At 42.5% G+C, this 27,661-nt stretch overlaps 1 protein-coding gene and 1 long non-coding RNA gene across 5 annotated transcripts in view; one reads left to right on the top strand and one right to left on the bottom strand.

Annotated features, from left to right (window-relative positions):
• The window catches only part of LOC138116284 (uncharacterized), a 37,568-nt gene extending 18,920 nt beyond the window's left edge, over positions 1–18,648 (top strand). Inside the window, exons 2-3 of the long non-coding RNA XR_011154090.1 lie at positions 14,083–14,197; positions 17,067–18,648. This is a non-coding gene — a long non-coding RNA (uncharacterized lncRNA). The remainder of the gene's footprint in view (positions 1–14,082; positions 14,198–17,066) is intronic.
• On the bottom strand, positions 1,008–21,925 carry SYNM (synemin). 4 transcript variants are annotated; one of them, XM_069025391.1, is made up of 4 exons: positions 21,072–21,925; positions 15,614–15,738; positions 9,828–9,898; positions 1,008–8,296 (listed from the first exon to the last, which is right to left on the bottom strand). In XM_069025391.1, exons 1-4 carry the CDS (start codon positions 21,855–21,857, stop codon positions 4,647–4,649), a joined length of 4,632 nt encoding a protein of 1,543 aa, XP_068881492.1. In that variant the 5' UTR covers positions 21,858–21,925; the 3' UTR covers positions 1,008–4,646. The 4 variants fall into 4 exon arrangements, with proteins under 4 accessions (XP_068881492.1, XP_068881494.1, XP_068881495.1 ...); XM_069025393.1 differs by lacking the exon at positions 21,072–21,925 and adding an exon at positions 9,353–9,387 and having other exon boundaries at positions 1,008–8,298; positions 15,614–15,700; XM_069025394.1 differs by lacking the exons at positions 15,614–15,738; positions 21,072–21,925 and adding exons at positions 9,353–9,387; positions 10,405–10,502 and having other exon boundaries at positions 1,008–8,298.
• Positions 21,926–27,661: the final 5,736 nt, after the last annotated feature.

Genomic DNA, 27,661 nt, shown 5'->3' with positions numbered 1-27,661 from the left:
TTAAACTCTCCTTTCTAAAATTTAATCTTGACACATCCCCGTATTTTCAAGTGCATCTTTAAAAAGTTATCACAACTGACAAGTGTGTCAAAACCAGGAAACTGCAATCTTGATGTACTGAAACCAACCCACTGTGAGTCCCATTCCTTACTGCTCAGAGAAATGCTTCAATTTTCAGAGAAATCAGATCTTCACCACTGAGAGTTTTAACAATACTGCTTCACTTAATAGAGCCTGAAAACATATTTTTTCTGACCAAGGCCATTTTCAGTGGAAACTATTTTGCTGATCACTTAACCATCTTCAGATTATGCTGTGATTTAGACAGCAGTTTCAGATACTTTCTTCCCTATTTTGCAAGGTATGGAGAACTATGTGCATTTTTCTCAGTGTAATAAAAACAGAGGATCTCTTCAGGAAGTCTCACTCTTTCACATAAAAAACTCATTCTGGCCCATTTCTTTAATTAAGAGAAAACTGCGTTAAAGGTATGATATTTTCATTACAAATCAAGGGTGTGGTTAAAGAGAAAAATGAAATTTACAGTACATTGAGAGGTACCATTTAAATATATATATGTGTATATATATATATACACAACATTCTTTTCCATTAAAGGCTTAAATGTGTGCAAAATAGTTTTCTTTGCTAGAAAAGGGTGAAAGTTGAGACTTACCTGGGTCAACTGCCAGGATCCAAGGACAACTATGATGCTGACAACTCAGGGAATTCCACCTTCTGTGTTGCTTTATACTCTGCCTCTCCTACTACTTGTGGTGCTCCTGAACCACTGCTGGGTGCAGTTGCAATAAGGAATATGCCATGTTCTGTCATCATTTCTATTATCAACCTGAAAGAGGTGAATCTTTGCTGGAAGAAAAATTAGGTTCATTCTCTGAACCAAAATTAACTCAGCCTGAGAGCAAGGTATTTACAGACTTTAAGTCCTTTCTCTTAGACAATGCAGCCTTAAAATCACCAGACAGGAAGAAAGAGAAACATCTGTGTTGATTTTCATTGTTTAATACTCAAGAGTGAAAAAGTGTAAAATCACAAAGCTTAGACCACCACAAAAACACGGTTTCATTGCAAATGACCAGAACACAAGCTGCCTGAAGTTTCACACAGCTGACATCAACAAATCCAGGTTCAACATTCTTACCGTCTTTTGAAACACCTGCTGTTCACAAACATGAGCCAGCACAGAGCTCTCGCTATCTCACACATCTTTCTTTATGTTCTATGCTCTATTTGCTTCCTAGACCAGTGGTTTACACATTTGAAAAACAGTGCCCCACTTCTGATCTATATCAGCATAGAAATGCATAGTTTTTACCCCTCAAAATACTAATTATATTTGAAAAGCATTTTGTTTAATCCAAACTCAGCAATAAAGTTTTTATTTCTATTTAATGAAAAGCGTAATACGAGTAAGCTTCCGAAGTGCATGCTGACTGAGGGTGTGTCACCAATCTGCTCAGCCACAGGATTTAATTCTTATGCAGAAAGTGATCACCTAGGGTGAGTTAGTATACCAGGGAGCAGGTTATGTTTGCTCTCATTAGTAATTCATGTACCTACAGCCTCAATTCTGCACATGCAGCCACAGGGCCTGCAGGATGTGACTGTCCACCTAAATACACTTTGTTGTCTGAAGGTAGAATTATCCAAAAGTTATCATTATGTCTAAATGTCTCAGGTTAGTGAGAACTAAGTGGAAAATGGGCTGCTTATATTAAAACCTTTTTAAAACTTAAACCTGTATATGTCAGGCAACTGTTTTCGCAGCCTTTCTTCATGCAAAGGAACTGTGCCTAAAATGTTAAAATCTTTTTAACGTCATGCTAATGCACATTTCCAGTTCTCTACAATAACCCAGCTTCCAAATAATTGATTAAAATCCTGCTCTTAAATAGAAATAGAGTACACTGAACAAATTTTTCCTCCAGACAATCAAAACAGAAATGTATCTGGGCATAGCCTACTGCATCTGACAATGATGGGCAAAGGAATTTCTAAAGAGCTGCTGTTGCCTCAGTAGAAACAATACTGATTTTCAATTTTTTTTTTAATCCTTTGGCACTAAGGGCACCTGCATTTTATGAATCATTTGCTCCTCACTGGTTTATTCCCTCATCTAACATTATAATCAGCTGAGTTGGTGAGGATAAACGGAACAGTTTTGGCATCACTGTTCCTAAGGAGCACCTCTGTCAAAGATTCCACAAGGTATCAATAAACGGGCTTGACATTATAAGTAGCTTTTTGTTGGTTGTTAAATACATTTTCTGTAGATGTTCTTGTATCTGTTTTACAGAGAATGGTAAGTCTTGAATAAAATTTCAAGAAAACTTACACTCATTATTTTTTGCCTCTGTTGCTTACTACAGACCTGACTTCTTCCTTCATGCAGTTATTTGATACTTGAAGTACAGAATGTGATTACTGACAGTAAGGCATCTAGTTGGAAAATTCTGGCTTATACATGATTATTAAACACAGAGATGTTGCCACCTTAAAATCATACAGTCAACTAAGGCAACAAAAGTATAGGATAAGAAGTATTACAACAATTAACATCCTATTTATAAATGGAAGCTCAAGATCTTTTTTGAGCATATAGGAATAATTTTGAAAAAAATGTTATCTATTACACAGTGAACAGTATAAATAGATTACATGCCTTTAGTGCTTCTACACAACTCAGTTTCCTATTCATTTTCCAGCTGTTGGCAGAACTTCCAATTTCAACAAAGGATTCCAGACAAAATGAGGAAAACATTCAGAAAATGCTGCAGTGCAGACAAACCTCATGAGTTAATCTCTGGAACATTAATAGCTTTGTACAATTTCAAACTTAGTAACTAAGGCACACAAGGATTAAACTGTCCCATATCTGAAAGAGCAGGATATGTCAGTCAGCATGGAGCTTCTCCTCAGCTTTGCATTTACATTCATAGTATAAAGCAGCAGTCAGCTTTGAGAAATCTACTTCTGTTAATAGTAAGGAATCTGAAAAGTGACTAGTCATGCCAGACTAAGATAGTCTAACTGGATTCTAATATGGATCAGCACACACAAAACTAGGCTTACATAACCACAGGAGAAAATCTGGGAGTCAGCACCTGCCGGGCTGGTGCTGCTCAGCCACCTGGAGCCAGGTGTGTGCCTGCTCTGCAGAGGTGGGACACAGTGAGCAAGTGAGTGTGTGTGTGTTTGCGTGTGTGTGTGTGCAGAAATAGCAGCTTCTCACCTCTGTTTGTTACTTCCATACGTGTCCAGTATGGTATTTCTTACCCCAGTGACAATATTTTGGCTGCTATTTTTGCTCCTGCCAGCACTGCCTGGGTCAGTCCAGCCAGTGGTGCTGTGCTGGCTTCCAAGCTGAACTTACAAAGTCACTGAATTATAAAGTGAAATGATGTCCTTCATTCAACCAGTGTGCAATCCAATTGAAATTAGCTTATTTGCAAACAATTTAAGTAGAAGGCAACTTTTGCCTGAGGCATGTGTTACATTCAGAGGAAAACGAAGAAAAAAAAAAATTCAAATCTCAGGTTGGGTTTGCAGGGGGAGTGACTGAAAAGGACATCTTGTTTGTAAACAAAGGATTATCTGGGAATGAGCTGACACACAGTGATCATTAAGTGTCATTAATGTCATTTGTAAAAGTTTCCTTCTAACAGGACACATATCAGCTAATTTCACTATGTTAGGAAATTAGGCACTATGTAATCATGTTTGACACTTCACACTTACCTTTAGCAATACCTAGTATCAGGTAACCCATAAACTGCAAAATAAGTTAAGGTTACTAATGTGCACAGCCACTGAATCTGTATGGAGTTCTCCTTACCTCAGTGGGAACACTATCCAGTCTACTTTTCAAATTTGTTTTCTTTTTAGAGATATTAAATATACTACTGTCTAACCATAAAATTCACTATTTCTCACCTGGAATACTGTGAGAAATTCCTCCCTCAGTATTACCTCTTTCTTTTTTGCACTGCATTCAAGCTATACAAATAATATCACTTTTGTCAATTCTTGCTATGCTTACTTTGATCCTACAGGATCATAATTAATTTTATAGCTTTAATAACTGTCTCATAAAGTATTCATTAGGTATTGCATATGAGTACACAGAAATGGAACTGAAAATCAGCTACTACCACTCATTATTCTCATATTCTGTCAAATTTGTGGTTAGTAGCTTGAGATTTAAATAGAATTGCATAGTAATATTGTAGTAACCAAGTACAATACAGTATTAAGAAAAAAAATAGTTTGAAAAGTCCTATTCAAGCACACATTTAATAGTTGATGTGCTATAAAACAAACAAAAAAAAATAGAATCCTTTTAATTCCCCAGTAGCAAATACCTGCTTCTATGGGTGGAAAAATCTGAAAATATGAGACACAGAACTCTGAGGAAAAAATATTAATAGCACGATCTCTCCCAAAAATAAAATTTCCAATAAAATAAAATGTGCTGAATAGAGGCTTAAATTCAATACTTCTCAGTCCACCATTAATAATCTAAATAAGTTTGAGTATTTCCCCATCCCTTTTTTTCTCTTTAAAAAAAAGGATAATAAAAAATACGTATAAACAAATTGCTACGTAGGCTTCATCACACAGTCCTTTCAGAACCACTGCCCATCATTATCATTATCCTCATCATCTTCCTCCTCATGGTCCAGGTAGACAAAAGCGACTTTCTTCCCTTCAGAAGTATCTGAACTTTGGTTGACCGTTCTTTGCAACTGCACAGTTTTATCAAAAAATGACTGTTCCACCACTTTTTCGCCCTGATCTTGGGAAAAACTGGAGAGAACATAGCCACTTCTTGTATTTTCATTTTCTGCAAGCTGGTCGCTTTCAACAGTGACCTGTGGCTGACCAGTGGAAGAGTCTTGCTTGTTGGACACCATCATTGCCACTTGCTCTTCTCCACTCTTCACTGCAGATATTCCACCCAGATTGGAAACATCCATTTGAAAAGTGTAAGCTGTTTCCCTGGAGCCTACTTTAATATGCTTCACAGACCTGCTGCTCTCAGATGACTCTGCTGTTTGTGAAAGATCTTCCACCACTCCAGCAATGGGTCCTGTGAAGATTATTTCCTCAGCTTGAGTTCCTGCAGGACTTATTTTAACGTGCCTGAAAGCTCTCGAGCCTCCTGAAAGTGTCTGGTCTTCCAGTTCAGTGATTTCTGTGTGCTCAGAGACAGGCCCCTGGTAGATGATCTCTTCAGCTGTCATAAAGCCCTGGGGACCCAGCTGGATTTGTCTGACTGAACTTTCTGTCTGTGAGACGTCTCTCGTGCTGCTGACCTCCACTTTACCAGAGATGGGTCCTTCAAAGATAACGTGCTCAGTATGAACCTCCTTTGGGCCCAGCCTGAAGTGCCTCATTGATCTGCTGACATCCACAGCCCCTTCAGCCTGGGAAAGGCCATCTGAGCTATTGAGTGCCAGAGAGTCCAAACCTGACCCCTCAAAAGAGACTTCTTCGGTCACTTGCCTTGATCCTACTGTGACACGTCTTGTGGCCCTGCTGAAGTCTGTTGAAACCTGAGAAATATTTCCAGAATCAATCTCTTCTACAACTGTAGTAATGGGGCCTGTATAAATGACTTGTTCTGTGGTTTGGATTTCCTTGGGGCCCAGTTTAAAATGCTTCACAGATTGGCTGAATTCTGACAGTCCCTCTTTCTGAACAAGATCTTCTGTAGCACTGAGCTCCAGCGCTTCAGAACCAGGCCCTTCATACAGGACCTGCTCAAATCTCTGGACTCCTACTGGGCCAACCCTGACACGCCTCTGGGACTTGGTCTCATCAGCAGATTGTGATGAGTAAGAGGCTTCTCCATAATCTGCAGTTTCTGAAACCGAACTGTCATAAACAACTCTTTCAGTGGTGTGATAGCCAGTGCCACCACTCCGCCTCATCGTGGATGAGCTGTAGATCTCTTGGTCAGCCAAAGGAGTGTATTTATCACTGTGGGAAGAAACATCTACTTCTATATTGCTCCTATCCAAGGTCTCTTTCTTCAGGGACTGTATTGTTGCCTTCTCTTTCTCGCTTGTGATTACTTCACCAAGCTGATCTACATCAAGTTCATCAGCATTAAGGGTCTGGGACAGATTGACTTCAGCAACTATTGTCACCGAGCCCCCCTCCTCCTTCTGATCAACTTTTTTGATATCAAATGCCAAGTTACTAGCGTCAACTTTGTTGTCTTTTGTTAATGCAGAGAGCTCCTCTTTCACACTTTCTGGGAGACTGCCCTCCAACTGCTCCAAAGCTTCCTTCAATTGATGTTTAGGGTCCTTCGTTTCCTTGGATAAAAGCCCTTTTATTGAAGCCTGAAATTCATGGGGAATTTTAATTTCTTTTTCAATAATAATGGATTCAACATGGGATCGTTCACCTTCAGGATGCTCTTTTAAAATATGGGCACTTGCTTCCTCCCCTACCACTTTATAGGTTTCTTCTGGAGAGCTCACACCTTCCTCTCTCTTACTTTGTGTGCCTTGTAAAAATTCATCTTGCCAAGAATACTTAATAGTTGATTCTTCTTCAATATGAATTTGCCCATATACTGAGTCATCATCTTTTTTATTAATAATAGGATGATCATCGGGAACAGATACAAAATATTTCTGTTCAATAGGTGAGTCATCTTCCTCGGTTACTTCTTCCACACGAGTGAAGCTCTCATGGCGTGGTTTCTTCTTTTTGACATCTTCATACGTGAAGGTGATGTTTTGTTCCTCTTCACCGTAACGCCTCTCTCTCTCAGGGAATGAATCCTCCACTTCTTCTACTTGAAAAGGTGTTGAAAAATCAGTCCTTTCATCAGTGGTGTAATCCAGTGGCTCCTCTACAATCTCCACATTCACAGACACATTCTTTCTGCTCTCGCTTCCTTTCAGGCCATGATGTACAATATCCTCTATCTCCTCTTTGGAAGGAGTTCCCTCCACGCCCTCTCGAATCACTTTTCTAACATCCTGGTTTGATAGATGTCCTAAGTCACCTTTATCAGAAATATCTATGTCTTCTTGAACTTGGGACTGCACTGTGAACTCAGTCTTTATTCTCCCTTCGTCTTCTTGTTCTTTCTTATTAAAATAGGTCACTTTGGTGTCTGTTGACATCTGTGAACTAGAAGACTGCGTGAAAGTTTTAAGAATGTCAGTAACAATATTCTCTGCTATGCTTTCAGTTGGCAGAGTTCCCATTTTATGGCTTCCATCCCTAATTTTCTCTTCACCCTCCAGACCGGACTCTGCTTCTGAAATCCTCAATTGGCGAGTTTCAGCAGACTGAATTACATGGTCATCTGTTTCTCTTCCTATGGAAGTTTTAACTCCTTGTACTCGTATTTCTTTATTTCTCTGGGATCCTTTGTCAGGAGCAGGCCTTTCAATACTGATTGGTACCTCAATGACTTCTTGGCTTCTTGATTCTGAGGTCACAGTTGCATCTTTTTTGGTTGATTCCCTTTTCAAAGTTCTTGCAGTAGAAATATCACTTGCTGTTATCTTCTGGCTAGCTCCCTCACGGATGTATTTTTTCTGCTCAGTCTTCCTCCCAAAATCGACACTTTCTTCTACAAGAGATTTCTCCTCTGTTTTCTTTTTCTCATCCTTTGTTTGTTTCTCCAGCTTATCTTTTTCATTCAGCAGAGATGTCTTCTCTTCAGTTGGTTTGCTGCCTCCTCTTTTGTCTTTTAGTGTGGTCCGAGTTTCAATTATAGTTTCTTCATATTTAGATGGTTTTGCATTGGTAATTAGCTCATAAACTGGAAATCTAGTGAAGCCTGGTTTCATTCTTGTATTTTCAGCATCTGGCTTGTGGTCCTTGTCTGATCTTTCAGCATGTGCTGATTCTTTTGAAAAAGATACTGTGGATGAAGTTGTAATTTCTGTTTTCTTTCCTTCCGGAATCTTCTTTTGCTGCATTTCAGTGCTTCTCCAGCTACTGTAGTCTGGAGTAAATGTTCTTAGTTCTTTGTGGTCTGTTACAATTCTTTCATCCTTTGTGACAGTTGTTGAAGGGCGATATGTTGAACCAAGGAGATCCCTTCCAAAAGTTCTTCCACCCGTTGTTGTGTGTGATCCAGCCTGTGTGGAGTGAGCTGAGTAATGTGCAGAACTGCTCATATTTGTCACTGGCATTCTGTGCCTCGTATCAGTGATCCTGGCAGCTGGTGAAGCTTTATTTCTATTTCTTTCTTGATAAGTAGAGTAAATATCAGTGTAGTTATAGGAAGTGTTTATAATATCTGCAAAAAGAACACAGAAGACCAAGCATTAAAATAATGGTTTGTATCTAAAATAGTATCAAATAGAGAGCATGAACTAAGAAAATTTGTACTATGTTTTCTGAAAGAAATAATGTCTTCATTTTCAGTGGAGCATTGTAAAGGCATTCCTGTAGGTTTTGCCTGTTAATTAAGCCTATGCATAAATTAGATTAAAACTGAAAGCAAAGCTTTTTGCTAAGTTGCAATATCTTGCTAATTTTACCTGTTGTGCACTACTGGGTATTGTGGCATTTATTTAGGAATTACACTTCTCATATTTATACTGACGTTCATTTACAACTTCTTATTAAATAATGCATGCTAATATTGTAGGCTGGGTTTTTTGCTTTATTAGCCTAAGTGGCCTGAAGTTTCTCAGTTCCTATTGACATTTAATGGCACACCTGCCACCACATACTAGAAACTGCAAACACAAATACAACCCTTAACAGCCACACAACAAAGCACAACAAGGAACAGAAATAAAGAACCTCTTAGGCTCTACTTATAGAAATTAATACAATGTACCAGGAATGTCTGACAGGAAGACCAGCCAGTACTGGACCACTCACATCTCCCGCTCCTGAAAAGCTACCACATCTCCCCTGACTTTTGGTAGTGTTTCCTGTATTATTTCTGTAATTACTCCTGTAATTCCTTCCCTATTCTGTGAATACACCTGAGCATGGTCTGCAGAAGTACTGGCTAGTCCAGATCCAAACTGTGCTGTCCAGACCCAGGCACAGTGCTCGCAATTTAAGAGCATAGGCAGATCTGTGTGTACATTTCAACCTAGGCCTGAGCCTGTTGAATTTCCTGCTACAGACACAGCCCTCCAATGTCTTTTGGGACTACAGTAAAGACCCCACATTGTTAAACTCATGAGTACTATCCAGATTAATTCTGTTACTAATAACAATGGCCACAGCAGTCACAGTGAAGGTCCATCCTATCTAAAATCCTGTTTGCAGGGACCAAGAGTAGATACACAGGGAAGAGTATTAGAACAGGGAAAGTAAATAGTGATACTTCCCTCGTATACTCTCACAGCCTCCAGAGATTTGCAGCTCCTAAGATAGAAATGGTATCTTTATGTTTAGTAAGTCTTTGATTTGTCTTTCATTACTCTGCTAAAATATCTCTTTAAACCCACATGAACTTTTTAACACTCACAATGCCTCAGGATGATGAACTCCATGGTTTTAACTACATGTTCTGTAAAACACTTCTTGCTTTATACTTCAAAACTCTCTTAAGACCTACGGGCATACAAAAGTTCTTTGGAGCTATGGAACATCACTCCCTATGTTCTCCACTCAAGGCATGATTTTATAAGGTGTCTCATACAGAAGAGCAATATGTTGATTTAAAATATTAACACTCAAAACTGATTCAATATTCACTTTGCAATACACCCATAAAAACATACTTCAGGAACACTATAACATAATAATAATTTCCAGTTCTATTTAATTTAATTCAAATTTTTTTTTTAATATTTGTATTTTACCTTGAGGCAATTTTCCTGCATACTCTTCTCTCCATATAATCCACGGCTTGCTCTCCCCTTCTAACAAAGCTCTGCAAAACACAAAGGACATTTCATTAAACTACTGGGAAGGATAAGCATAATATTTTACATTTATAAGTCTTAGAAATTGAAACAATGATCCTGCAGTAAACACATTCCACTAGACCAGATTGCTTCAAGCCCCATCCAATCTGGCCTGGAACACTTCCAGGGATGGGGCAGCCACAGCTTCTCTGGGCAAGATGTTTTATAAAGAAAAGGCAAAAATGAAAAAAAAAATTTCCAGCCCTTTCTGTTTCTAACAGAGTAGTAAAGGTGGTGCTGCAGTGTGATATGAGGGAACTGTTACAGCAGGATTTGCAAGTTCTATCCTTTTCAAATTAAAAAGGAAGGAAAGTATGACTTCTACTGTCAAATACAGTGCTGGGAGGAAACTTTACAGTGTTAAATTAACTGTTCTTAGTTCCTATTCCATTGGAAATCAGCACAACACATTTCATAAAAAAGGACTAGGAAAATTCTCTGCGACAGAAACTGCTGGGTTTCTTTTACTGACATCTCTGCCTGTCCCTGCTCCTCAACCCTCCTTCTTTTTGGCAGTGACATTCCAATAGCTCCCAAACTTCCAGGAAGTGCTATTCCAGCAGCCTGGAAATGCTATGTCAGGTTCTTTCCCCGTGCAAGGGAATGTTACAGTCAGCACAGCAACTTGGGTGGGTTTATGTTCACTTCTACCAGCCTGTTACCCATCTCAACATTTCTGGGTTTGGGAATGCCAGATGTTTTGCACTGATAAGACACAGCTGCAACATCAAAGCTGTCAAGAGTAAGGCTGGAGGACTGTGATAGCCAAGGCTTCTGACTCCCTGGGGCAGGAGATGAAAGCCATTTATGATTGGGGTATAAACACTTCTGCTGGACTTTTATGCCAAAATTAACAAAGCAGATGTTTTAAGCATCACCTGTACATTTCACACTTCCCAGGACTGATCACTTTGGCATTAGCAAGGTTTCCTTTGCCATCATGGATTTTTCTAGATCTAGAAGAAAAGCCAGCTGACAACTAAGTAAAACAGGCTCAGATGGGCATCTTTCCTTCTCTTTTGTGAGTCAAAAAAAACCACAGTAAAAGCAATTTGTCTTTCCCCCTGTTAAGAGAAGCTTTATAGGAATTAGATTCCTTCAACACATATGATGTTCCCAAGACCAAACATCTGATCTGATGAAGCCAGTGAGTAGCAAACAAATTGCTCCGACAGACATGGCAGAGAAGCTGGTGGTGACACTGCAGAAACACATCCAGGAGCTGGCAGTGAAAGTGTTAACCATGATGAAGGAAAGCAGGAATGTGGGGAGTTTGACTAAGGATTTCTGGCTGCTGTTAAAACAACAGTTGTTCAGTTGCTGCAGCAACGTATGAGGTCACTAAAAATAAGTTCCAGGAGGTAACTGTATATGGCAAATGGCAGCAGCCCACAGAAAAGTTGGACCTGAAATATTACTACTGAAAGTGAAAGGCAAAGCTTCCTGAAACCTCTGTAAAACTGGACAGTGAATCAGTGTTTTACTGGACACACTTCATAATAGGTGTGTCCTCAAGATTATCAGAAAACCAATAAAATGTTAAACTGAGCTTGGCTTAATAAACTGGCACAAGGAAGTGCAGCATAATGTACTGTGCCAGCAAACTCAGGTTGTGTTTCTCAGCTTGACCATAGCTTGAGTTTATGCAAGTTATTTTGCTTCTCTATTGCTCTGCATCCTTTCCTAATAATAACCTCTTGGTGGTGAGGTCTGCTTTTAAACTTAAACTGCCTGCAGAATTAATTTCAACTGTATGAACTTTTAAGCAGTCACAGTAATAATTAAAAAAAAAAACATTCCTCCAAGCAGCACTCTTCTAAAAAATAACCATGTCAGCTACTTCCTGGAAGTCAGGTCCCAAACAACATATACTCCCATTTTGTTAACACTTAATTTAAGTGTTACCAGAAAAAAAATCCAACTGCACCGTTAGCTCATCTCATTATTAATGTCATGTATCTAACAGTAGCAGGGACGTGCTCGTCAGCCTGTGCTGGATGACAACAGAAATAACCAGTCCATGAAAGCAGAAGGAGGAGATAAAGTGTTTGGGGTGGGGAGAGAGAACAAAAGGATGAAGTGCAAATGGTTATTATGGTCATTCAGGACAGCAATGACTTTGCTTTCAGTTATAGAAACCCAAAATCTCAGATGGGGCAGTTGGCCAGCAGGCCATAAAAATTCATCCTCTCTATCCTGGGTATTTGCTAAGGAGTTACAAAAAAACCCCACCTCTCCAGGAAGGGTGGTCAAGGCCATTCCACATCCTTTTTCCATCGCATGATGAGAGAACAAGGAGTGTGGAACAGCAGGTAACAGCATGTTAAATTCCCTGGGTGTTGAAAACTCAGTGGGTTCTCAAAATAAAACCAGTACAAGACTAGGACCTATTGGATGGTACAAGTTATGAAGGGGAAATAATGAGACTGACTGAAAAAGCTGTGGTGAGTAGCTCAGAGGACCTTAATGTTGGTGATGATTCTGTGAGAGGAAGGCACAGAAAGGGTCAGAAGTGCTGATGGAAGAACACAACTGGAAAGTCCACCTGGCGAGTGTGTTCAGAGATCCTAACAATGACCACAGAAATAAAAAAGAAGAAAATTGTGTAGCCTTCAGCACTTCAGAATGCAGGGTGGTAACCTGAACAGGACATTTGCATGACACTGAAATTTTGAAGTGAAATATTCCACCCTACAACAACAACATATTTTAGAGAGGACAGAAAACCTCCTGAACCTATTGGAACAGGCTCTGGGCAGTCTGCTATGTGAAGAGAAGTTTCTGCTAGCTATAGAGAGGAATTCTGATCCTAGACAGGTTTTCTAACTCCTTCTAGAATCAAGAGTTTTACAGAGTGACTAATTCACCACTTCTTTCTGGAAATAAAACTTAAGCATAGTCTAAGTGGCTCCAGTTTTGCAAGGTTCCAAGGACAAAACTGTAAGACGCTTGATAAATATTTACTTCCAACAGTGAGAAAAGGGTTTAGAAATGAAGATTCCCAGGAGGTGTAACTTCACAAAGCCACATAAGACACATATTTCAGTTTCTGAGTGAATCTCAGCTCCCAGAGCAGGAAGGGTGAGAAGAGTCAAAGAGGAAATACACTTGGATCTTAAGGAAGGGTGTTCCTTGCAACAATGACCCTTCTTCCCACTCCAGGAGCAATGATGACTAATGGAAAGAACTGACCTTATAACAGAACCATAGGAGTTGTAAAACAAAGAGAAAACACAGAGTGGGAGGTACAAAGAAGGCTCTAAGACCAGCTACCACACCCTTAACTTATAAGGCCAGGAGGAGAGGAAATGCCAGGGCCTTTGTGGGAACCTCTCCATGGAAAGTTCAGGATGTTGGACTGAGTGTGAATAGGTGCCTTTTGTTTCCAGTATGCATAAGCGAGGGCATATGCCAGTACCCTCTGTGAAAACCAGCCTGAAGCTGGGTTCCCATGCCCTGTTTTTCACAGGTAAAAAGACCTGGGAGAGGAACAGGATTTGAAAAAGTACATGAATGAGCTGTCCAGAATTCTCCTACTTAACCTTACTGCCTGGGTCCCCTCCCACAGCAGGGCTGATAAGAGACAACAGAAAGAAGGAACTATTTTCCTGAATAAAGGGAGAATAAGAGAAATGAGAATAGGTAAAACTGCATAGATGTAAAAACACAGAACAATCACGTTTCAGCTTCTGATATTTTAAAAGAATTTTGTTTGCTGGCATTAGCATATTTTTTGATCTGTAGCAAAGCCCATTCCCTGTTTTCATCTATACATCATGTTCAGTGGGCAGGTGATCATTTTTTCACTGACATCTGCCTTGCCAAGGCCATCAGTGATACAAGTTGTACTCACTACCATCAGATGAAGAAACCCTACAGATTAAAGAGCTTCTTAACTGGAAGACAAACACAGTGCCAGGTGATGCTGAATTGTTCTCTTCTCAGTAACCAGGGCAGCAAATCCTTAGACAAACCAATAATGCTCAGATAATCAGTGATAAAACTCAGGAGAAATTCCAGAATTTCATGGGTTTACAAGGTTTTTGAGCAACTGAATATCTGGGCATTATCATTCCTAGTTCTGGATGAATACTAATCATCAAAACAACTCTGATAATTCTGTTGTGACAGTGCTAATCCTGTTTTGCAGATGAATAAACCAAGGGAGAAAGTTTAATGACAACAGTCAAAGTCAACAACAGAGCTGGGATTAAATTCAGAAGAATCATGTTTTTTAGCAAAGTTAACAGAATTAACACACACAGGTAAGGATCACAACTGGCTACCACTTCCACAGGAATGCTCCAGACACTACTGGCTTTCCAAAGATCACAGGGATCCCACTCCACCAACAAACATCAGGGTACTGTCACTCACACTTGTCCCACACTGTTTGTGATTTCATCTGATCCAGAAACCAGCCTTGGTCTGTGCCTCCTTGCAGACATTCTCAAGGCATCTTGAAGAGACTGTTTCTGCTCTTTCATGAAGACAGACATCCTCTGCTCACTACTCTTTATCAAGCTACTCAGAAGTTACTCTTTCAAATTTCTCATATTTTCAATTATGCAACTAAAATTAAATTTCATATGTATCAGTGGATTGACAGTCTACACACTTAAGTCTACACACCTCACCCATAATTCAGCTGGTGCTATCTTTATCCGGACTTACTGGTTCACACTCAGGACACAGCATTAATGCTTTAGGACACAAGCATATATCATATTCAACTGGAAATACCCCTGTCTATTTACACAGGTTGGATATGAATAATGCACCCAATGCAGACAAGGTAATGACAGAGGCAGCCTCCTCAAAAAAATACAGAGGTAGCCCGACATTACATTTTTGCAAATTATCCCTTTGCTCAATAAGAATTGCACATGTCTGTATTTGAAGATCAATATCTCAATGGAATTTGTTGAAAATATTGTGCTATTTGTAGAAAAAAACACATGATCTTTACAATACAGAAGGATCTTCCTTCAGTTCATCAGTTTCAGGTTGTTTAGGATTTTTTTGTTCCAAATCAGTTTTATGCCATGTACACCATGATTCTCCAGACAGGAGAATTACTCTGGCTTTTTAACCCCACAACTACTTAGTGGCTAGAGAGATGTACAGTCCTGAAGATTCATAAGCAGAGAAGTTGTTTGCTGTTATCTCCCACTTGATCTAAACATGTTTTTATAACAAATCAAGGACGGAAAAAGCCAGGACTTTAATCAAACAGACTTTTCTGCTTTGTTCCCACTATCCTACAACTGAAACAAGGATAGGGAATTCACTGCCTACATCAATGCTGCAGGTGGTCACTAATGAACATATTTAAACAATGAAATGTGCCATGTAAGTTGATGGCAACTACACAACCTCAAGTTTTATTGATTGCAATTTAGGGATATTGTCTCCTCAGCTTGTAACCAGATATTGCCCCAAAAATTCCCATCAATCTGATATCCAGTTGACCAGGACTAATAAGGTTTCTTACATACCACTATATTTGTAACAAGTTAATAGGATTCCTATGGATTATACTGGCTTTAGAGCCTTGAGACTCCCAAAGTCGCTGCCTGTATTTTAAATGCTGGAAAGAGGATGAATGGGGATCCCGTATCTATAAAAAGGGATTTAAATTATCCTCTGTCTAGACAATAGAGTGTGACCACAAATCTTACCTGTAGGTTTCAATTTCAAGGATGAGGCCTGCTTTCACCTGCAGGAGTTCTTGGTAGTCCCTCAGGTAATCTGTGATTGACATGGTCAGGAACTGCTTTTCTTCTTCCAGGGCATCAATTATTCTCTGAAAAGAAACAAATTATTTTTAGTTTTGAAAGAACATAAAAATCTGTACACCTGAATTCCTTGAAACATAAAATTTGTAATTAAAAAAAATCTGATACAAAAATACATCAATGTTCTATCACTTCAGAAGAAATCAGCTCTACGACCCCCCCATATAAAATACATTGTTCCTGAAGCAAGTTTTATGAAAAGTTCATTTTATGCCTTACTAAGCTGGTTAAATATTTCAGAAAACCTATTCAGAGGCCCTGTACAAAATTACTAAGCACACATAGCAAGGAAAATACACTTCTTTATAAATGCAGCTTGAATGTCACTCATTTGGTCATTTTAAGGCAAGCTTAAATCACACTTGAAATCAGAAATTTCAGCAACTGCTTTGCCTTGAGAAGCTTTTCAGTATTCCCAGTTCCACTGAGGGGTGGGTCCAAACCAGTTTTGGAATTGGAGCATCTGAAGATATTCACAGTGCCCACAAGATGAAGGATGAACCTCCAGTGCTTCCTTAACTTTCTACAGTATTTGGATACCTGCTTTAAGGTCCACCCAGCTCTGTCCTAATTGCTGCTCAGAAGGTTGATAAGAGATTGCTCATTTTCATCTCAATAACTAAATATGACCTTATACAATACAACTAAATATATAAGGTTGTATATATTTACACTAAATGGTATAAGGAAGAAAAGAACAGAGTAAAAAGTGCTTTAATCACTGGTGTTACTTCTCATATGAAGGGTAAATTGTCATTTGTATGTATATTTGTACTAAATCTAACCTTGCTAACTAAAATGCTATAGATTGCACTTTGTTCTGGGGGATGGGAAGACAGAAATTAAGTATTAACAAAGGCTCAATTCTAATTTGTTCACATCACCCTGCACTATGCAGGGACTCTGAAACGTCATTTACAAAGCAAAACCTCATACACATGTACAACACTGAACAGGAATTCACAACAGTGTATTTTTGATTGCCTCCTAACAACTGCTTTGCAATCAAACTGGAAAATCAAGGCACTGGTAGTCTAATTTTAAATAATTCAAACTATATCACTTACATGCAGCAAGTGCTCCAGTATTACAGTATGAGCAACTGCATAAAAATGAAGATACAGCGGGGGACTCTGCTGTTAATGCCAGCATGATGTGCTAGGCAGAAGTAAGAACTAAGAATATAAAGTGCTGGTATGTCAAACATTAATAGTTTTGGGTTTTTTTAAGTAAAACTAAAAAGAAAGCTCTTGGAAGGAAGCTGCTTATATTTGCCTATACATGTGGGTACAGTTCTCTATATAACACATTAATCTTTCTTCATTTGCCTTTGCAGCTCTTGTTAAATTATTACACTGATGTTTTCCTTGACATGACTATCCTTGCCTACAGCCTTCAGTGTACTTCAGATTGCCTTTTTATGGCAGAAGACAAATCACATCTGAAACAGCACCACAAACCACCCAACAGCCTCCTGCAGACCCCAGTGGAGGTATCATCCTATGGCCATGCAGACCTTTAGCAGCTCTGAGGTAACAATCCTGTTCAAGAACAGCACAGACACAAAGGAAAATCCCAAGGTGAGAAGGGAAGAAAAGTACAAGGACTTGCTTTTAAAAGGAAAAGTCTATCCAGAAAGAATGGCTGGGGTGCAACAGAACCAGGAGTCAACAAAAGATCCAGAAGAAAACCAATCCCTAAGAGCTCTGATACAAAAATTAAATTATTCAGATGTTTCTTGCCTCCCCAATTAAATACAGAATAACCTATACATGTGCATGCATTTCTTAAAAAGAGCTTTGTAATGCTGCAGTCCCAGAAAAATCCGTACAGAGTGTGGGGAGATCTGAAAGACTGGGGCTGTTCAGACCTATCTAAAAACACAGGAGCTTCAGTCCCTCACGCCCAAGTTCTCTAGTCTGGGTTTGAAAAGCCACCTAGATTCTACCCACTGGGTTTGGAGAGCACTGGGAATCCAAGAGTTTGAGTTAATGATTACCATAAGGGGCCACATAACTCAGCAAGCTGTGCAGTAATTCCAAAGGACTTCATTCCAGCGGGAGCAGACACTCTATAGACTGGAAGGCAGACAGCCAGTCATCCAGCCCTCCATCACTGATGCTCAAACACAAAGAAGAGGGCAACTGGCCTCAAGTCCTGTCTCCAAGCATGCCAAAAAGCACATAAACCAATCCATCAAAGTTCAGGAGATTAAAAGCCAACAAACCCATTTTGCAAAAGGTAACTTGTACTTGGCAAATCTTGTGTTTTCTTCACACAGGACTCTTTTGGAAAGATCTGTTTCCCAGACACATCAACCACATGCCCCCAAATCCCAGTAATGTCCTACTAGGACTAAGTAACAGAACTGAAACTGTTTTCTCACCCTTCATATGTTCCTTTCCAGGCAGCACTGGGAAATTTTAGAAGGACAGTAGAGGGGAAAGAATTTACTTGGGTTGTCCAAGCTGTACCTACTGAGGGAATAAAGAGAGGATTCCAGGCCCCAGCCCTTTCCATCTGGTACTATTTACTGATCCCACAGCTCATTCAGTGGCTCAGCAGGAGAGGAACACACACTGAACTTGGCTGGCTCAAAACTGGTATACAGAAAAAGGCACATGACATGTCGACATTAAATGTTCATTTGACAAGATGTTTTCTCCTTCTCTGGAGCTCCCAGCACTGACACAGGAACTGATCTTAAACCCACTCTTATCAGTGAAAAATATCTGCCTTGTTTCAGAGCAGCAGGATGGGCCATGGATGGTTTCACATCCAAATAATACAGGTTTTTCAAATCACCAGCAGTTTTTGCATCAGTATTCTCATAGCACACAGCTAAAATTATGGAAGTAAGAGACCTACTGAGTTAATCCCTTTAGCACTCAGGACCAGTGAAAATTTTCCAGTGTATGATTTACTGCTTGCCTGGGTCAGCTACATTATAATTCCAAATACTTATTTCTATTTAACATTGCTGAAAGCTTCACTGAGGATAAGGGCAGTTCAGGAGGCAAAGATGAACATATAAGGCAACTGGATGATATATGGAAAATGTGAATAAATCTAATTGCCATTGCAGCTGCAATGAACAATAATAACTTGACTTTAATCTGTACATACATATCATTTCTACATGACACTACAATAAATAAGGATGGAATTGATGCTCTTTAAAGAGTAGTTTAAAACCCACATACTTTAACCAGTAAAAGAAATGAGTGAGAAAAAAAAAGCTTTGATCACAAGAACAAAACCTGAAACAGCTGCTCCTACATATTCTAAAATTTTTCTTCCTGGATATAAGCAAAATATTTTATTTCTTACATACAGGAGACTGGCAACTGCAAAAAGGCCTTTCTCAAACCCAAACATAAGACCATTCAGAATTAATAAACCTTATGCTATTTTGGAATATATATCTAGTAATATTTAATCTCTGGTGATAATGGTCAGACATTTTCAAAACTTTTTTCTTCTTCTTGTATTACTAAGATTTGAAACTACTTTTCCTGTAAAAATGCCAAATGTTCATGAGAGTAATAGAGAAGTCTGTGATGTTGGTATCAAAATAATCCATTCTGGAGCATTGCATCAGGACAATTCAAGGGCATCCATTGATTTTGATTATCTGACTTCAGCAACAGATTACTGTCATCTACAATGGGTTGCTCCAATTGCTCTTCTAAATAAAGTTGTTTAAAAATACAACCAGATACAGAGATAGCTGGTTTAAAGACACCTTGCTGAGCTGAAAAAGTTAAATTAAAGCCATTTTAACTGGTTTTAGAAGAAAAACTTGGGCATGGATAGCGAGATATACAAAATGCTCTCTTTACTCCATATTTAGATGTTTTCAGTTTGAGCAATGATGACTTTCATTATAAATCCTTAGTAAAAATATAGACAGCAAGGACACCGTATTTTGGAAACCAAAGAAAACTTTAAATATAAAATGGAAAAAATGAAGAGGTTTCTTTCTTCTTTACATTTTCACCTGGTTTTGACTGTTGGATAGATTAATGAGAGATTTACATATGACATCTTCTAAAGCTTTGGAAATGTTTACATATGTGATTGGAACAATGAATTGTCCTGTCAAAAATGGAAAAAAAAATATTTAAAAGTTAAGAGCCTTTCTGATTCCTTCTTACATACCTAATCTGTCTCAGTTCACAGCATCTGCAAACTATGCAACTTCCAAACAATCTAGCAGAGTACAAAAACCAGACACACACACAGCAACAGGTCCCAGTCCCTTACAGTTGCCAACATCTCCATAATCTACCGGGGCTGTGGAACACAAAGCTGGACAAAGCACACAGAGTTCAGGCACACACCGAGCTCCAGCAGGGTGTTAATAAAGGGTCTAATAATGAACAAAAGAAATGTTGCCCTCAGGAAATGGATCGATGGGCTGCATGATCTAATATGCGCTCTCCACTCCGAGCTGGATGAGCGGATACTCTGCTGTTCCGGCAGGAGGTGATCCCTTCCCACGGACAGGGGGATTGCACATTACACCAAACATCATCCTGACAGCAAACAAATCCTCAGCTGCAGATGCTGTAACCCTCTGTTTGACAACACCAACATCCACCTCCAACACCTTCTTGCCATTAAAGCCACTCAAAGTTTTCTTAACTACGCCGGGAACCACAAGCTCTTCCCAAGGCTCAAGGAATGTGTGTAAAACAAGAAGAAATTTCAGATTAGTTCTCTGATTGGGAGAGGTCACTCTCAAAGCCTCTGGCTGGACGGGATGAGCTGCGTCCCATGGCCTCGAGACTCGGTTCATTTGCTCTCAGGGACTGCTCCGTGTCCCAAGCGCTCCTGTCAACCCTGCCAGGAGCCCTGGCAAGCCCGTGTGCCAGCTCCATGCTCTTGGGCACTTGCCCAAGGGCAGGAGCAGGTTGGGAAGGGAGCACCTGTCACCGGGATGATGTCCTCAGGGTCAGTGTCTCCCTTCTGATTCCCACCATTCGCACCCACCTCTCCCCAGACTCCCCGGGGGGCTCCAAGGGACTCCCCGCCCCACACAGAGAAGGGCTCGGCAGCAAAAGGCTCCTGCTGGGCCACCTCCTCTTCCAGCCTGGGGAAAACCCACAGCCAGGAGGCAAAGTAGGGTGGGCAAGCCCTGGACCACGAGTCAGAGAGGCTTTAGCACCGCTCGGAGCAGAGGGAGGAGGAGGGATGGGGAAACTGGGCTCACATCGCGCGATGGACCACAAGTGAAGGGAAAACGCGAGTGGCAGGAGTATCGGGAGCCCCAGTACAGGCACCGCGGGGCAGGAAAGCAGCGGGAGAATCCCGGGACCGGGGGACATGTCCCACCCACCTGGTACTCCTCCAGCTCGGCGCCGTGGCGGTCCTGCAGGGCCAGCAGCTCCTGCTCCAGCCGCTCCCGCAGCGCGCACAGCTCCTGGCCTTGGCGATGGAGATCCTCCAGGTGCTGCCGGCACTGCCGGCTCTCCTCCCGCAGCAGCTCCACGTTCTCCCGGTTGCGCTGCGCCTCCTGCTCCTGCAGCACCTGGATCTGCTCCTGGTAGCGCAGCAGGGTCTCCCGGCAGCTCTGACTGAGCAGCATCTCGTAGGTCTCCTCCAGCTCCTCCAGGCTCAGCCCGGCCAAGGGGGGCGGCAAGGCTGCCAAGTTCAGCCGCAGCTCCCGCATCTCCACCGCCTCCCGCCGCTGCCGCTCCGCCATATGCCCGTGCTCGGCCTGCAGCTCCAGCAGCAGCTCCTCCAGGGCCACGCACTCGCCCCGCAGCCGCTCCAGCAGCGCCTGCTGCCCGGCCAGCTCGGGCTCCAGGCGCCGCCTCATCCCCAGCACCTCCGCGCCCAGCGCCCGCAGCTCCTCCAGCTCCCGCCGCAGCCCGTCCCGCTCCAGCTCCGCTTCCAGCTTCGCCCGGCTCAGCTCCTCCAGCTGCATCCGCAGCCAGGCCAGCTCCTGCTCCGGCACCCGGAGCCCGATCAACTCCTGCTCCCGCAGCTCCGCCAGTTCCCGCGCCAGAAAGCGGTTCTCCTCCTCCAGCTCCCGCACGCGGGTCACGAAGACCCGCAGGCGGGAGTTGAGCTCCTGCAGCTCCCTCTTCTCGTCCCATCCCGGTTCCCAGCGCCGCCACATCTTGCCAGGACCGCGGGGTCGGGGCACAGTAGCCCCGGAGCTGCGGGCGCTGCGCGGGTGCTGCGGGGTGTGCGCGGCACCGGGACGGGCCCCGCCCCTCAGCCCCGGCCCGGCCCCGGGCACACGGCCCCGCCCCCAGCGCCTCGCGCCGGTGCGCTGCGGCGCCCCCTGCTGGGCTCCTGGCGGCTCCCGCCAAATTCCTGCGCGGGAATCTGAGCCCTACTCAGGGAACAAAGCCGGGCTCGGGGAGCAAAGCCGGGATCAGGGAACGAAGCCAAGCTCGGGGAGCTGAGTCTCGCTCAGGGAGCAAAGCCAGGCTTGGGAAGTGAAGTCAAGCTCAGGGAGCCAAATCCTGCTCGGAGAACAAAGCTCCGTTTAGTGGGGAGTCAAGCCCCGCTTAGGGAGCTGCCAGCATTACTCTCCTGATCCCCCTTCCTTGGCATCCTCGTCCTACTCCCAGCTGGGACTGCGATGTTGGGGCTCATCCCGCGCTCCCAGCACAGCCCCGGGCACTTTGCTCCCCACAAGGCATTTCTGGATTTACCGTGTCTGCCATCACCTGCTGCTGCTACCGCACCACGGCTGGCCTTGTGTTTATAGAAAGTGTCGAATGCCGCTTCATAACACTACTTTTGAGTGGAACACCTCCAATTTTGACCTCGTGTCACAACTCATAAACCTTTGCCCAGCAGAAGAACATCTCACCTCAGGGCTGAGGCGCCCACAGCCTGCATGTCCCTGTGCCTGCTTCTCCCGGCCTCATTTTGCACCATATAAGGGCTGGATCCAGCTGGATCCTTTCATTGACTGCCTGGAACTCAGCGAGGAGGCAGTGAAGCATCACACCCTGTATTATCTACCAAATTAGACAAAAAAGACGAGGAGTGACTCATTTCAGCCTTTCTCATCTCCCCAGGCATTCTTCTCTCCCTCTCCCTCCCTGACACACACATTTATATTTCACCCAGTGCTGCAGCACTGGGAGTTTTGCAGAGATTTGCTGCTTCACATAAGGCAGCACAGCTCCCACCTCTGTGTTTGCCCCTCAGGACTACTCCCAGCCAAAGATCTTGCATGAGAAGGACTGGAATTTGGCACAAGCCCCACAAAGCTGGGATCAGGGCACAGATGCACTACACTGACCTGCTCTGGGCACTGCAATCCCTTCGCTGCTCTGTCTCACCCTTCCCAAAGCCTTCCCACAGCACCACACCTCCCTGCCCTCAGAAAGGCCAAATTTTGGCTGCTACTTTGCTCTCTGCTGAGTAAGTTTTCTTCTAATCTCAATAAAGCCTCCAGGACTTGAGCCTAACGAACACAGATAAATCATTAGCTTTGGCCTAAAAGTCAGCCAGTTTAGCCTTGGCAGATTTGCTTCGTCAGAGGTCACTGAGAAGCTGAGATTTACTAAAGGCACTTAAGTTTTCTTGGCTTTGTGGTCAAAGTCAAGTCCCTTGGTGACACTCTAACACCTGCTGTTCTTTTATGAGGGAAACCACTATGCTTCTGGGAAGAGGTACCTTCCTGTGGTTTATGAGGCTTTTTTTCCTTCTGATGTCACTGTTGTCCTAAAAACCCTGAGTGACACTGATGTCCACACAGAGCAGCACTGCTGCACTGGCTGGAGCCAGGCGGCCGGACTAAACAAGCTCCCAGGGGTCCACTGTGGGTGCCCAGCCAAATGTCCAGCTCTCAGTGCCTTGTCATCTCTTACTGATAATTTGAATGCTTTCTTGCTGCAACTGCATTCATAAATGTTTATTATTTCATCATTGAGAACAGTAGATGCTGAATCTCTGCTTTTAGCTTTCTTGAAAAAACACCATAAATAAATCTCTCTAGATGTGGGACAGCTTTCCAGGCTGGGGGATCTACTGGTCCATCGACTGTGTATGGTGTCTGCTAATCCTGGGCCTGGATCTGCAATTGAGCAAGGAATTTGTGGACTAGGGCAGGGAATGTGTAAAGGGGCAAAGTTTAGGCAAGTAATTTCTGAGACAGATCTTGAAGTTTTGTTACTGGGTTCCAGCATTCAGTGGACCATCGAGAATCACCTGATTGGTGCAAATATGTGAACACCTGAAATGCCCAGTGAATCACTGCAGTCCTTCTCCCTGAAAATTTTAATGAATTCATTTGCACCTGCAGCAAAAGGGAAAGAAACTTGACCTAATCAACCAGTGGTGGGCAAATTAAAAACTGCTAAAGGCTTTTTCTTCCACAGTTATTTCTCCTTCTCTGTGGGAAGAAACATGTTGGAGACCTTGATAGAAGGGAAAGTGAAGACCTTCAGCACTTCCAAGGTGGAGGCATGGAGCATCCCTCTTCTCAAGGTAAGTCCCTGGTGCAAGGGGCCACATCCTGCCCCTAGGAATTCACCTGTAATGCACAGGTAATATTATCAAAGACCTGGGGAGCAGGAATTTACAATTTTCTTTGTCACTTCAGTGACAGCTGAGGCAAATTGGGTCTCTGTGTCGCTTCAGCTCCAGTGAAGGTCTTGTGCCTTTGTGAGTCTCCTTGTCAGCATCCTCCAAACTATGAAGTGTCACCCTGGTAACTCTTAATCCTGCCTCAGCACAGCTTGTTCTGCGTGCTCTCTCATCTGTAGAGTTTAAAGGATGAAGCTGTCACTGGGGAAATGCTCTGATTCCGACATTCCTGAGATGGATTGACGCGAAGAAAACAGGGTTCATTAAAATGGTGCGAGATGTTGTGATTGCTATTTATATGGGAGTTTCAAAACAGGTTTTTGTTTACAGATAGTTCCTGCAATTAGATCAGTGGAGGAATATTCTGCTGTGGTGGGTGGGAGGGAGTGTGAAGCGCAGTATTTCCCATCCTCACCTTCTGGCTTTCATGGCCACCCTGCTTTATAACAGAGAAAATAAAGCAAACACCAGTGATTCCTTATTTAGTGAATACCAGCTACATCCCCAATACCAGGAAAAGCTGGACTTCAGGTCTCTGCATCCTCTTTCTGGGGCTCTGCAAAGCCTGGAGACTCTCAAAAACTGGCTGAAATGTCACCAGGGCAGGGAATGATTCTCCATGGGCTGGAACTGAGGCTCCTATCTGCTTCCAGACCAGGGGAATGCCTTGCCACTCCCACAATCCCTGCAGCACCTACACCATCCTTTCTGACTTCACTGGGAGTTTTGCAGTTCATGGATTTATTCTTTCAGGAAGATCGGTCCCCTATACACCATCCTATCATATTTGCACCCCTTTGGATAAATCTTTGCAGAGCTATAACCTGAAAGCAAGAGCGTGTCGCCAGAGGCATCTGTGCATCCCTACCTGCCACAGCCCTCAGAGCAAAGCGTGTCCTCCTGTGACCTTCAGATGTTGGAGGCACGAGCAGTGACCTGGTTTTCTTTCTGAAAGGCCTTTGAAAATAGGAACCTTATTTGACTTGGTGCAGAAGGGCCTTTTTTTAGAAATTCCATCGGAAATATTCATTTCAAAGAGTGCAGAGATTCTGATTAAGGCACTTTGTTGGTTCTGTCAAGGTGATTTTCCTTCTCGGTGAGCGGTTTAGTCACTTCTGCCTGCATTTTATTAAGGAGCACCTGCAGAAGCGGTGGCCACCTCTAGATGGTGCATTTTACTCAGAAGAACTTTGTGCCCGGCCCTTTACATAACTTTTGCTCCTTGTCTGGGGTTGCAAGTACTCTCCAACCAAACCACACAGATTTTAGTATTTCCTTGTTTTCTTAACTTGAGAACCTGGCTGCAGTAGTGCAAAAATAATAAAAACATATGCCTTAGCTACTTAAAAAAAGGGGTATTATGTGGCACATTCGGTTGGACCTGTGAGGTATCTACTATGTGGCATATCTGCTACATAACTGTTGGCATGGTGTTCTGGGTTCATTCCTGTGCTAATTAAATTAAAACAGAATCTAATTTTTTTTTTTTTTTAATACAAAACTCTGCTCTTGTACTTGAATGCAAAGAAAGAGGGAAGGAACAAAGATGGGTAAATACCACAGAGATAAAATGATGGTGATGTTGCAATAACTTACTCCATCTATGGTATTTATGCTTCTTTTCTCTGGACAGCATTTCCCTGCTTGAAGGAGCAACACAAGATAATTTAACTGCCCCAGTTTTGGTCACTTTAGAAAAGTCATGAGGAAGACATAGAGAATTAATGTAACTAGTTCGGGGCTGAGGATAAAGGCCATTTGGTTTTGCTGCTTTTTGTTGTGGGTATTTTATTTTATTTTACTTTATTTTATTTTTATTTAATTTATTTTATTTTACTTTTAAGAAATTGAAAGAGCATGTAGTTGTCTTCAGTGTTCTTAGGCATAGGAATGGTACAATTAAATTGTCCAGGAGCAGAAAAGACACCAACCTGCTTGCACTGTCCAAATCTACAGAAAGTAAGCAAAATGGAATAAATGATAAAAAACAAATTAGATCAAAAAATCTGCTGGGCTTTCATAAGCTAAGATGTTCTTCATAACACAGGTAAGGAAATTGGTTGTGCCAAATTCAATGGGTCGCAGGTTTTCTCCATGATTTCTAACCTGAAATTGCTGCTTTAGAAGCTTATGAAAAGGCCATGTATGGAATAAACTCTTCCAGTGCATTATGAGTAATATCTACTGCTCCTGTTTTATATCTCAGCCTAGCGACAGAACTTTCTTGTAAATAAGGGTTATTTCCACTAAAAGGCTATTATGAAATTATCTTTGATGCCGAGGCTACAGTCTCAGATCCCAAGCGTAAAAGAACACTTTAGGATATAAATAGCTTTGTTCTGCCTGCTTAAATACCCTGTTTTCTCCAGGAGCAGCCCGGGGAGGAGCGAGGACGCAACCTGGGCTGCTTGGCTGCTGCGTGCGACATTCCACGCTGCCCCGGCAGCTCCCCGACAAAAGGCCACCGGGCAGGACCCGGGCTTTCATGTGGTTATCGCAGGGTGTTGCTACAGGGTTTCACTGGGCTTTTACGAGGAGATTGTTTCTCCCGATAGCCGAGAGGCCCATAAATGCCATCAGAAGCACCTCTCCCGCCAGCCCCTCTCCAGTTTTGTTTGATGTCACTGGGGCTGAGCAGCATCGTGGCTGTTGCTGGGTCCTGATCTAATGTGATGCTCTCCTTCACTGGTTTTGGATGCTGGAGGTGGAAGTTGAGATTCATTCTTACATCATTTGAGTTTTTTCTTTTTTTATTTTTTTTTTCTGATTTATATCCCCCAATGTTAGTGTGGATGACGGATATTCCTTGCTGCAACACAGGAGCCATTGGGAAAATATGGCACTTGCAGCCTTCTTGGAGGACACCTCTGTCCCCCTCCCACTTCTTCTTGGTCTCCTGGTCTTCTTCAACCTCCCACCCTCTGCCACCGTTCTCACTCCTCCCAACCTCCCACTACTTTTGGGTCTCCCATTCACTCTCCTTGGAACCCCAACCCCTCCTGGTCTCCAATTGTTTTGCAAACTCCCGCTGCCTCCAGGCCTCCCGCTATTTTTTGGCCTCCCACCCATCTTTGGTCCCCTGGTGTCCCACCCTCCCGTTCTGGCCTCCCACCCCACTATTCAGCCTCCCACCCACCACCAGCTTCCAACTCCTTTTCTGCATCACAACCCTTCCTAAACTCCCACTTCTCTTTTTGGCCTGACACTCTCGTTTTTGGTCTGACACCCCCTTTTACAGCTGGACACTCCTCTTACACCCCTTTTTGAATCTGCCATCATTTTTTAACCTCCCTCCCCTTCTGGGACTGCAGTCCTGTTTTCCTTTTCCTTTTGCTGTCTTTTTTTTTTCTGCCTGCAACCATGTTTTTAGCC

The sequence above is a fragment of the Aphelocoma coerulescens genome, chromosome 10 (genome assembly GCF_041296385.1).
Source record: "Aphelocoma coerulescens isolate FSJ_1873_10779 chromosome 10, UR_Acoe_1.0, whole genome shotgun sequence".
Classification (NCBI taxonomy): domain Eukaryota; kingdom Metazoa; phylum Chordata; class Aves; order Passeriformes; family Corvidae; genus Aphelocoma; species Aphelocoma coerulescens.
The sequence above is the reverse complement of the archived record's forward strand: the minus strand, read 5'-3'. Positions and strand labels throughout refer to the sequence as shown.